At 39.8% G+C, this 12,809-nt stretch overlaps 1 protein-coding gene across 8 annotated transcripts in view; it reads right to left on the reverse strand.

Moving 5' to 3' along the window:
* TRIM37 (tripartite motif containing 37) overlaps positions 1-9,697 on the reverse strand; it is a 155,620-nt gene extending 145,923 nt beyond the window's left edge. For 2 of the 8 annotated variants that reach the window (XM_027087217.1, XM_027087223.1), the window contains exons 1-2: positions 9,163-9,560; positions 7,309-7,410 (exon numbers count right to left, since the gene is read on the reverse strand). In XM_027087217.1, coding sequence (XP_026943018.1) covers positions 7,309-7,410; positions 9,163-9,183 — 123 coding nt within the window. In that variant the 5' untranslated portion in view covers positions 9,184-9,560. Of the gene's footprint in view, positions 1-7,308; positions 7,411-9,162 lie in introns of all 8 variants that reach the window. The other 6 variants (XM_027087218.1, XM_027087219.1, XM_027087220.1 and 3 more) reach the window with 5 other exon arrangements.
* Between the last annotated feature and the right edge of the window lie 3,112 nt (positions 9,698-12,809).

The following is a 12,809-nucleotide window of genomic DNA, read 5'->3' on the forward strand; positions in this document are numbered from 1 at the left end:
TGTCCGGAGCCTGTGCTCCGCAACGGTAGAGGCCACACCAATGAGAGGCCCGCGTACCACAAAAAAACCAAAAACAAACAAACAAAGAAACACTCAAGAAACAGGAAAAGAAGGAAACTTCCTCAACTTGATAAAAGTTCATACATAAAAAACCCACAGCAAACATCATACTCAATGGTGAAAGACTGGAAACTTGTCACAAAGTTAGAGGGCTCATATTTCCTGATTTCAAAGTTTACTACGAAGCTACAGTAAATTAAAAGTTTGGTACTGGCATAAGGACAATGAAATAGAATAGAGAGCCCAGAAATAAACAGAAAGGGACAAATAGTCTATGATTCCATTTATACGAGGTAGTCAAATTCATAAAGAAGGAACAGTGGTTACCAGGGGTTGGGGGAGGGTAATGGACCAAAGTAATAAAACTACACATCCTTGTCTTTTTCCTGATCTTAAGGGGGAAGTATGTACTACTACATACCTATAAGAATGGCTAAAATTCAAGACTGAACATACCAATACCAAGTGTTGGCATTAACATGGAAGAATGGGAACTCTCATACACTGCTGTTGAGAATGTAAAATGATTCAATTATTTTAGAAAACAGTTTGACAATTTGTTAAGCAGTTAAACATACACCTACGATATGATATAGCCATTCCACTCCTATTTACCCAAGAGAAATGAAAGCTTAAGTCCATTGAAAGACTTGTATACAAACATTCATAGCAGTTTTCTTTGTAAATGCCCAAAACTAGAAGCAACCTGTATGTCCATCAGCAAGTGAATGGATAAACAAATTACGGCATATGCATACAACGGAATGCTACTATGCAGCAATAAAAAGAAATACTATTTTTTAATTTTATTTAATTTATTTTTTTATATAGCAGGTTCTTATTAGTTATCTATTTTATACATATTGATATATGTACGTCAATCCCAATCTCCCAATTTATCCCATCACCACCCCCACCTCCCCCTGCCACTTTCCCCCCTTGGCGTCCATACACTTGTTCTCTATGTCTGTATCTCTATTTCTGCCCTGCAAACCGGTTCATCTGTACCATTTTAAAAAGGAATACTATTGATACAACAACATAGATGAATCTCAAAATAATTTTGCTGAGAGAAAAAAGCCAGACCCTTAAGAGTACATACTATAAGATTCCATTTGTATAAAATTCTAGAAAATGCAAACTTATTTATAGTGATAGAAAGCAGATCACTGGTTGCTTGAGAACAACACAAGAGGAGGCAGGGACTACCAAGAGGCACAAAGAAACTTCTGTGGATTAGAGATATGTTCATTATCTTGACTGTAGGGATGGTTTTTCAAGTGTATACATTTGTCAAAACTTATCAAACTGTGTACTTTAAATACGTGCAGTTTATTGTATGTCAAATATACCTAATTTTAAAAGGTTGAAAAATTAAGAACAAAGTCAATAATTATTGGCAAATTGCTACCAATGTTAAAAATCAAGAGGGGGTAAGAAAAAACTGGATGAGAAAGATGTGGCAAAATAACGGGAAAAAATACAAAAGAGCAACAGGTATTGAGAGAAAATCAGCTGAGTACAGCTAGATAAATGAAGACCTGGCCTGAAAACACAGCCAATGTTCCTGCTTTTGGGTATGCCTGTGGAGGCATCAGGGAGTCGTGGGTAGAGTGCTGGCCTGGGGATAAGTTTAGTCTTGGTCTGTCACCAACTACTACGTGACTTTGGACAAGTCTATTCATGCGTCTGGGCCTTAGTTTGTTAAAATGACACAAGTATCTGGACTGCCAAAGATAGTTCAATTTCCGTGGACAAATGAACAGAGATGAGATGGAAGAGAAGGGAAAGCATTCAAATAAACAATATTACAATATGATTGTGTGGAGTGCTCAGCGTCTCAAGGACTTTGCTCCTGTAACTACCCCTCCTCTCTCCAATTATTCTCGACTGGTTCAGTCCCAGGAAGGTATAAACCTTCTCCTAAAAGATGACTCTCAACATCCCCCTTCAACCCATTACCTTGTTTCTCCCCTTTACAACAAGATTCTGTGACAGTTCTTATACTTGCTGTCTCATTCTCCTCCCACTCTCTGACATCAAGTTTTTGCCCCCACTGTTCCACTGAAACTACTTATCGGGGTCACCAGTAACCTACATATTCTCAAATCCAAGGGATTTCCCTGGTGGTCCAGTAGTTAAGACACTGCACTTCCTGGTCAGGGAACTAAGATCCCGCGTGCTGCGCAGTGCAGCCAAAAAAAAAAAAAAAGAAAGAAAAAATCAGATCCAATGGTCAATTCCCAGGCTAGAACCATATGACACAGCTAAACTACTCTCTTTTTTTTTTTAGTTTTTTATTTTATTTATTTATTTATTTTTGGCTGTGTTGGGTCTTCGTTGCTGTGTGTGGGCTTTCTCTAGCTGCAGCAAGCGGAGGCTACTCTTTGTTGTGGTACACGAGCTTCTCATTGTGGTGGCTTCTCTTGTTGAGGACTCTAGGCACGCAGGCTTCAGTAGTTGTGGCACACAGGCTCAGTAGTTGTGGCTCGCGGGCTCTAGAGCACAGGCTCAGTAGTTGTGGCACACAGGCTTAGTTGCTCCACGGCATGTGGGATCTTCCTGGGCCAGGGATCGAACCCGTGTCCCCTGCATAGGCAGGCAGATTCTTAACCACTATGCCACCAGGGAAGCCCTAAACTACTCCTTTTTGAAACATGTTTTTCAGTTGAATTCTGTGATGCCTCACTACTCCTGGCTCCTTCTTATTATCCTGCTGAATCCTTCTCCTAACATCTAAACACTGAGTGACCCAGAGTTCAGACCTAAAAATCTCTTCCCACAGGAGGTAATCTGGTGGTCTGATCTAGTCCCCTGCCTTTAAATACTATCTATATGCTAATTATTCAATCTCTCTAACGTCCCCTTCCTCAAATCCAGGTTCATTCCCCTTTCTCAAATCCAGGTTCATATTTCCAACTGTCAACCTCTCCAATTAGATGTATAATAAACATCTCAAACTTTACATATTAAAATAAAAAAACTTTATACATTAAAAGGGTGAATTTTATGTTATGTGAATTATATCTAAATTTTTTTAAGATTTTAAAAATTACAAGTATTGTAATAAAGTGAACTAGTCCAAAATTTTGAACTGGAGTATCACAGAGTCACAAATTGGTTTTTTGTTTCTTTTTTTTTTTTAAACAAAGAACTATATTTAATCATACCGCGGGCTTCCCTGGTGGCACAGTGGTTAAGAATCAGCCTGCCAATGCAGGGGACATGGGTTTGAGCCCTGGTCCAGCAAGATCCAACATGCTGCGGAGCAACTAAACCCATGTGCCACAACTACCGAGCCCGCAAGCCACTACTGAAGCCCTCGTGCCTACAGCCTGTACTCCTCAACAAGAGAAGTCACCACAATGAGAAGCCAGCGCACCACAACAAAGAGTAGCCCCCAATCACAACTAAAGAAAGCCCACGTGCAGCAACGAAGATCCAACGCAGCCAATAATAAATTAATTAATAAAAAATCATATTGCTCTCACTAGCAAAAACAATGGTTTTCTGTAGTTACTACGTAAAATGTAATTTAAAAGTAAAAAAAAAAAACACTTTTACATCTATAACCTACCCAAATCTGTTCTTCCCTCAGTTTTTTCTATTTCAGAATGGGAAACCATTAATTCACCCAGATGCTGTAAAAAACTTTCCTCACATCCCATCTGTATGAAAATCCATTGATTCTACCTTCAAAACATACCCAGAATTGCCCTATTTTTCACCACCTTCACTGTTACCATTCTGGTCTAAACTACATTCATCTTTAAAGCACATCCTAACTGCTCTCTTCACTCTCTCCCCATCTGCCTACAGTCCACTTTCCACACAGTAGCCAGAGTGATAGCTTTCAAAACATTAATTACTTCAAATCACTCAAAAGCTTTCAATAGCTAGCAGCACACTTAAAATAAAATCCAAGGTCTTGACCAAGGCCTCTAGCTACATCTTCAAACTCATTTCCTTTCCCTCTCTCCCTCTGTCCACTTTGCTCTAAACACACTGCTTCTTTGGTATTTCTCAACACACTAAACATATTTCTTTCTCACGGTGTTTGCCCCTTTTGATTTCTGTGCCTGGGACTTTCTTTCCCTACATATTCCCATCACTCTCATCCTGGTCTCTGCTCAAATGCCATCTACTCAGAGAGACCTTCCCAGATTACTCTAACTAAAATAGGTACCAACCTGCCAGTTACCTCTCAAAGTCCCTACTCTATACCCTAAACCAGTTTCATTTTTCTTTATGCTATGAAGAATATCTAACATATAGCCATTTACTTTTTTGCCTATATCCCAACTAGAAAACAAGTCAATTCCTTGAGAAGTCAGTGCCTAACTCCAAGTCCACAATTAATATTTGTTCAATGAATGAACAAATGAATGGTGAATTCAGGAACCAGAACAACTCTGAAAAAGGAAGGTTAGAACCATATTATTCAGACAGTCTGAATATAAGGCTAATGTTCTTGGACTTTATCCTTCAGGCAATAAATCTCTGAGGCTTCTGGGAGGGAAAAAGAATGACATTACTGGAAAATATCAATATGGTAGCAGGATACAAAATGGACGAGAGAAGAAAAGACTCAAGACAGAGAGATCAGTTAGATAGTAACTATAATTATCTAAGCATGAGGTAATAGATGTCTGTATTTCTCTATTAGGATGGTAATAATAAGAACAGAAAGGTAGGACAGATATAAATGACACTAGGAGATAACTGACAAGACAAAAATTATTGGTGTCAGAGGTTTCAAGTTCGATTAGTAGAAAAGAACAAACAAACAAAAAAATTCAAAAAGAGTCAATTTGAGAAAATAATAGGAAGAATTTGATCTAGAACAAAGTTCAAGGTGCTGGAAGGACAATCAGATAAGCCATTTATAGGTCAATGCTGAAGGAGCAGATTTAGGAGCCATGCACACAGATGATAGTTAAACCTGCAACAGTAGATCAAATTTCTCAAAGTAGATAAAAATTTCCCAGAAACTTCATAATAGAGAATGCCAGCGCAATACTTAAGAAATAAATACTTGTAAGGAACAGGAGGTGGAAGAGGAAAAGTGAAGAAATGAAGAATCAATGAGTGGACTTCCCTGGCAGTCCAGTGGTTAAGACTTCGCCTTCCAATGCAGGGGGTGTGGGTTTGATCCCTGGTCCAGGAGTTAAGATCCCACATGCCTCAGGGCCAAAAAACCAAAACACATAAAACAGAAGCAATATTGTAACAAATTCAATAAAGACTTTAAAAATGGTCTACGTAAAAAAAAAAAAAAAAAAAAAACTTAAAAAAAAAAAAAAAAAGAGAGGAAAAAAGGTCTAAGAAAAAAAAAAAAAAAAAAAAAAACTTAACAAAAAAAAGAATCAGTGAGGTATAAGGTAATAACCAGAGATCATATGTATGCTGAACCTTCATCAAAAGAGCTGAGTCCAGATCTACTCTACCAATAAATTAACTACAGTGATAGAGGCCAATTACTTAATTTCTCTAGCTTCATTCAGCTTTACCATTTATAAAACATAATGATATGTATGAGTTGCTATTTTTACAATAGAATAATACAACACCTTACAAATGGAGAGTACATTTTAGGTTTTTTTTTAAACAAGTGTCCACCATCAGCCTTTTTCTTTATTTGTTGTTGTGGACCTTTTTTTTTTTTAATTTTTATTTTTGGCTGCGTTGAGTCTTCATTGCTGCACACGTGCCCCCCCTAGTTGCAGGGGGTAGGAGCCACTCTTCGCTACGGTGCGCAGGCTTCTCACTGCAGTGGCCTCTCCCGTTGCAGAACACGGGCTCCAAGCGTGCAGGCTTCAGTAGTTGTGGCTCGCGGGCTCTAGAGCACAGGCTCAGTATCTGTGGCGCAAGGGCTTCATTGCTCCATGGCATGTGGGATCATCCCGGACCAGGGCTCGAACCCGTGTCCCCTGCACTGGCAGGCGGATTCCTAACCACTGCGCCACCAGTGAAGTCCCGATGTGGGCCATTTTTAAAGTTTTTATTGAATTTGTTACAATATTACTTCTGTTTTATGTTTTGGTTTTTTGGTGGAGAGGCATGTGGGATCTTAGCTCCCCAACCAGGAATCAAACCTCCCACCCCCTGCATTGGAAGGTGAAGTCTTAACTACATTTTAGTTTCTAAATTACCTTTTAGCTTATCTCATTTAATGCCACAACCATCCTGTGAGACAGATCTTGTTATCCACATTCTATTGTTTGAGAAAACAATGCTAAGATCAAGTCTCTCAGTTTATGAGTGGGAGAACCAGCATGGTATGTAACTTAGGCCCTCTGTAGATGTGTAGTGTCAAAGAACACAGACTCTTGACCCAGGCTTCCTGGGTTCAAATCCAGCTCCACCATTTGCTAAATGTGTGACTGGAAGCAAATGATTTAAGTGTTACAGATATTACTCTTGACAAAGGGATATTTATCTTCCTCAGGCAGGAATAAGGAACCACAGAGAAATTTTGAGATGATGAGCATGTTAGATGACTTTGACTTTCTCAATAAAGGAAATAATCTACTAAGAGTCATGTGGGCCAGGCAGTTTTCAACTATGGCCTGCAGATGTGTGACTGAATCCCCACACACAACCAAAATAAGCTCTTCTGCTTTACATCTTAAGCTTCCTAATAATTTTGTTTCTGGGGTTCACCTACATTCAATTTTTAAAGCCATTGGATTATATTCATCTTTAAGGTCTCTTTTAACTATAAGATTATATGATTTTATTATGTGCCTTTTAACCCATTACTAGCTTTTTCTCTATCTTACCCATCAAACAAGTATAAACTCTCCCTCCTGAGTCTCACAGCACTTTGTGAGTGCCTCTTTAGGACACTGCACATTCTTCAATATAAACACAAAGACCATTCTCTCAATTAGATTTAAGCTTCTGCAGGGCAGGCACTTCCATCACTTATCTTAGTATCCTCAACCCCAAACACAACGCAGGTAAGCACTTAGTAAGTACTTGTTAAATGTACAGTGATTTAATAATGTAAATATACTAAAGTTACACTGGGCTTTGGTTTCCAGACACTTCATGGCAATTATGACTTGATGATTATTCATCTCCATAGTACTAAACAATACACATTGATGGTCTCCCTATTAAGAAACAATCATTTAAGACATTTTTAAAAGGACATAAAATGTAAAATTAAAACAAGATAAAGAAAATGGTTTTTACAATACACCCTATATATACTAAATGTATGTAAAAAGAGATACAACTTACCCTGATACAGCTGAAACAACAAAGCTTGGAGCAATGAGGACACAGGCGTGCATCCCGCAATTTCTCCATACAAATGAAACATCGGAAAACATCAGCAATGCTCTGAAAATAATAGATATAAGGTTCACCAGATTACGCTACTGAATCATGAGTAAAAGGCATGCTTGCAATAATTCACCTGACAATTACATTTATTTGGGGTTGATAACATCCCAGTTTTAACTATATTCCGTATCAGGACTTGGTTAGTCAAGGTCCAGGGTACCTCAGAACATCTCCTGGGAAAAAAATGCTTCCTTTTTTCTAAGCTTCACAGTGGTTCTAGTCTAAGAAAAGAATATGGAATGCAAACACAGACATGCACAAATATTTTCACGGAAACATCAATTATAATGGCAAGAATCTGGCTATAGCCCAAACGTCAAAATATTAAGTTACAGGAGTTAACATAGACTATGATAGTCACAGAAATATTTTTGAATTGTTTAATGATCAAAAAAAACCCTTATGATGTGTGACAGTAAGGAAAAAAAAGGCAAACTGTGACTGTATGAACACTATGAACTTGTGACTTTTTCTGCAATTTCCCCAAGGGGGATGCACTGCTTTTATAATTTAAGTATAAAAAGATACATTAATGGCAGCATACTTTGATCAAGAGAGAAACAATGTAATTCAGAATCCATAAATCTGAATTTCTGCTCTGAATTTCTGCCATGCTGCTGCAACCAACTAGCTACTTATTTGAGCCTGAAATTCTGTCCGTATGGAGAATTTTGGTGGTAGCTCTATGAAGGCTTTGGGAAGAAAAAAAATACGTAAACAGAAGAAGCAGTATTATCTTTGCCAGCCTCAGATGAATCCATTTAGGCAGTATCTGACAAGAAAACAGATATAATTAAATGTAGGTTATTATATATTTTAAGTTTATTTTTACAGTACTCACATTTATTTTTACTCCATTCCAGAGGAATTAAACTCTTCTAAAACCAAGGTAAGGTTACAAAACTTTTATAATACTTTTACATGAGGAATTAAGGAGAAAATTACTCACGAGTCTAACCATGACTCTGCAGGACCAGAAAGAATCTGTGAGATGCAGACGTTGGGGGATGGGGGGTACGGCGGGGGAAAATACGACCATTGGATGAACTAGTTTCAAGTGGAGTGCCCAGGTAATATAGCTGTTCCTTATCAACGATTTAGTATTTTAGTAATTGCAAGGTTCAAGTCTTGACAATTATTATTATTATACAATTATGTCCAATAAGCAATCATTTTTAAGTTCCTAGCATTAACGTAAATACCCCAAACGTTTGAAATCATCGTTTACAAGAGTCATATATAAAAAGAATAGGTTGCTCTGGAAAACTACAGTCAAACAGGATAGTAAAATTATATCCTCAATCAACCTAGGAAGGGCAGATGTCTACAAAATGTACCGCTGGGAGGGAATGATTATCCATTCAGAGGGAGATTTGGATCCGCGCAAAAACTCGTAAGAACTGGTGGCGAGTCGCAGCGCACGTCCGTCTAAAGAATCTGCAGTTCTGCTCTGCACAGGCTGTAGTTTGCAGAAACCCTGTGGGGATGAGTACCCGTGCCAAGACATCCTGAAAACGCCAGGATACGCACCACCTGACTGCGGGTCAGAGCACAGGGCAGCCGGAGGGCTGCAGAACGAGCACGGCGTCCTCTGCACTGGGCCAGCCCCCTCCACAAAGGCAGCGGCGGGGTGGGGGGACTAGGGCAAGACGTCCTACGAGAGGGTGGACTAAGGCAAAGCGCCTCGAATAAAGAACGCTCAGCGGGTGGCGAGGGAGACTAAGCACCACCTTCCTCAAGCCCCCTCACCTCCACGCTCTGTTCATCCATTGCCTCCGGCTCTCGGCGGGGCGCTCGGCGACCCGCGGAGTCCGTGGTCTGACCTGTTAGGCGCCGGCCTGAGGTCACCAAGTCAAATCGCCGCGGAGAACAGCCGGGCGCCTACATCAGGGGTCTCCGACCACCGCCCCACCTGCGTGCCCCATCGCTTCGGGCTCGGCGCCAGCTACCCACACTTCGCCATTTTTATCCGCGCGCCAGCCCTAGGGCGCAGTGGGAGGGTGAGCGGTAGCCACAAGCTTCTTTCCTCCCGGCTGAGCGGCCCGCCAGCGACCGAGCAGGAGCCTTGCCCACGTGACGCGGGCGCGCGCCTATCAAACCGCAGCTGAAACCCGGCGGCGCTGGTCTTCCGCGACTCAGTTGCCGCTGGGAATTCGCAAACACCAACGGTAACCACGGTAGCGGAAGGTGCGGTGTGAGAAAAGGCGCGGCCCGCGTGCACGCATGCGCGCAGGCCGCAGCGCTAAGGGAGCGGACCAGCGGCGGGCGCCTAGTTCCCGCGGTGCAGGGGAGCACACGAGATTTGGCCGCTGGCTGCTGCAGAGTTGCGTGCCTTCGGCCCGTGTTAGCGCAGGCGGAGGAGGGCGCGGCGCTTGACCGCGCCCCGTTTCCCTCAGGGGAGGGGCGGCGCTCTACCCGTCTCAAACTTTCGCGCGCCAAAGGCTGGAGCCATCTGGAGGGTTTGTGGGAAATGCAGACTCCGGAGCAACACCCCTAGGTATTCGGACTCCGTGATTCTAGGGTGGGGCTCCACGAAATCGTTTTCAACAAATTCTCTCGGTGATTTGGCTGCAGGTGGCTTGTGGTCCGCACCTTGAGAAACTGTGGTGCAGAGGATTCGTGGCTAGTGCTGCTTTCTCGGGGAGCAAGCCCAGATTCTCAGGTTTTTAAGACTTCCGCCCCACGTACGGAAGCAAAGCTCCAGATTGTGAAGCTTAGAGCGGTAATTTCAGAGTCGGGAGTGGGAGGACGGGACCACGGACGGTGTAGACGTCAGACCCACACCCAACCACAGTCGCCCTGCATTGCTTGGGGCTCGAGGTGAGCTATCGCCCTGAGACTGTGGAAAGTGCAAGAGTATCAGCTGTATTCAGCTTTCCCATATTGGCGTCTGCTTTCTACAGTTTTCTAGCGTAAGAAATGTTTAAAGATTGCAGAAATTGAAGGTGTGAGGCAAAGGATGTACATCAAATTCTTGAGTTTAATTTTTCCTTTCCAGTTTATTGCAAACAACTGTTACACTTAACGGAAAGTGAATGCACCTGAAAAGAATCAACAATTATCTAGGAAGAATTTCTTAAATATCAAAGCATTTGGACTTTCTTATAAGTAGTGGGCATAACAATTTTTTTTAACTCCATGAGCCATGTACAAAGATATAATTTAGGAATATTGTGCCTGAAAAAATTCTTTCAGCAAAAATTATTTATGGTCTTGGAACTACATAGAGGTGACAGTTGCACATCTTTTATACTAAAATGCCCTCAGTTGTACATTTTAATAATGGCAAATGGTTAATTTTATGGTATGTGAATTTTACCCCAATTTAAAAAGTTACTTGGGAAACACGGTACTATACTACTTGGGACTCAAAGGGTAATGAGAAGTGGTCTTTGCAACCCAGCATAGCAGAAAGCAAATAGGTAAAATTACAATGTATGATAAATATTAAAATAGGTTCTTGTACTAATAGATATATTTGCCCAAGAGCCCCAAAATGTTTAAAGATTTATTGCCATAGTTCATAACAGTGGAAAATTAGAAAACCCGTACAACTAATTAGGGGTCATTGCTTGCAAGCACTGTCAGATTCTGGCTAACTAAGCAAAAAAGGAATTTAGTTGGCAGGATGCTAAACTGCTGTGTGTCGTTGAGAAACCTGTCATGTGCTCTATTAGAATTCCTTAAGGAAAGGCTGACCTTGCCATCCTCCTTTACCCACCCTCCAAATCTCCTAATTTGTGTATTATACAGCTTAAACGCCTATAAAAGAGGAACTGGTAAAAATTATGGTAAATTTATATATACAGCTGTTCAAAAGAATGATATGAAGATACCAAAAATATTTTTAAGATAAAAAAAGGGTGCAGCTGCAGTACAGTATGTAGTATCAGCCTATTTTTGTTTAAAATGTTTTTTAATTTGTATACATGTAGAAACATCTAAAAAGTTGCAGTTATTTGGGAGAATAAGCATACTTATATTTTTTTAATTTCTTAAAATTAAAGTTGTGTTTAAAATACAACCTAATTAAAATTAATTTGTATCACAACTTAAGACATAAAAACACTAGTAGTCACATAGGAGAAAACAATTATCCAGATGAGAAATAAAAAAGGTCTAAATTAGGTAGTAAGAGTGAAGGTAAAGTGAAGGTTGGATACAACAAACATTTCAAAGAATTATAGATTTCAAAGAATTATAGATTATAGAATTATAGATTTTATTAACTAAGAAGATAAAGGGATGCAAACTTTAATGCCAGCTAACAGAATAGTTGCTGTTAACAAAATAAGAAAATCTGTTAAGTATTCTGGACATGTTCAATTTGAATATTCAGGTAGAGGTTTTTATTGGAAATTTGGATCTAGGTCTAGTGAAATAAGTTATACTTGGGAATCATTCCCCAAAAGGGCAATAAATGAACCTTGGGAAATAAATGAATATATAAACAAGAGCAATTTTAAGAGGGATGAGGGGAAGAACCAACATTTAGAAGGTAACTTGTGAAGGAAGTCATAGACGAAAAACAGTACAATCTAGTTTTTTTTCTGATTGAAAGCAAAACCCTGTAACACCAGTAACTTGTTAAGACCTCTTCATGATAACCACCATTTTTCAATATCACCATCACCATCACATCCCAGAGCCATACCATGACAGGAACTTCCTCAATATTCATTGCCTGAGTACTGAAGAAAAATAGTATCTGTTACTAAGGTGTGACTTATTTATCTGTAATTTAAAAGGGGGGGGGGTTACTTTCTGTTCTCCAGATATTCAGAAGAGACAAGACAATTTTAACTGAAGCTACTCTTCCAACCCTGTCTGTCAGCTATTATAAGTTTGTTAATAACATAACAGAAAAAATTCTTTTAAAATTACATTAAAGTATAATTCTATAACCTGTAAAACTAACATTTGATACACTTTTCCTAATCTTTCAATGCCTTGTTTTTATGACATATATAGAAATATTTATTGAAGGACTACTAAATATCAAACGCTAATACTTTACCATCTTATTGTGCTTCCAGCCATCCTGACACACACAAGTCAAGTGGTTTGCTCAGGGTCGTACAGCTAGAATTTAAAACCTGTGTTTACATATCCGGTATGAGTCCAAAGCCCAATCTTGACGACAAAGCTACAATATCTGCTTCTCCTCTTACCTATTTAGCATAGCTTTAACATTTCCCAGAACATTAACAGTAATAATTTACTGGCAACCTGACCTTCTGTTGTATAGATATACCATGATTTACTTTCATATTTACTTGCCATTAGTTTTTTTCTTTTTTTTAATAGGGAAGTTGACACGCGCGCGCGCACACACAAAACAAACTGGCAAGTAGCGGTTGTCAGTGATCCTCTCATTTCAGTTTCTTAGCTTTCAT

The sequence above is a fragment of the Aethalodelphis obliquidens genome, unplaced genomic scaffold (genome assembly GCF_003676395.1).
Source record: "Aethalodelphis obliquidens isolate GAN/ISIS:26980383/991018 unplaced genomic scaffold, ASM367639v1 scaffold58, whole genome shotgun sequence".
In the NCBI taxonomy this organism is placed as follows: Eukaryota; Metazoa; Chordata; class Mammalia; order Artiodactyla; family Delphinidae; genus Aethalodelphis; species Aethalodelphis obliquidens.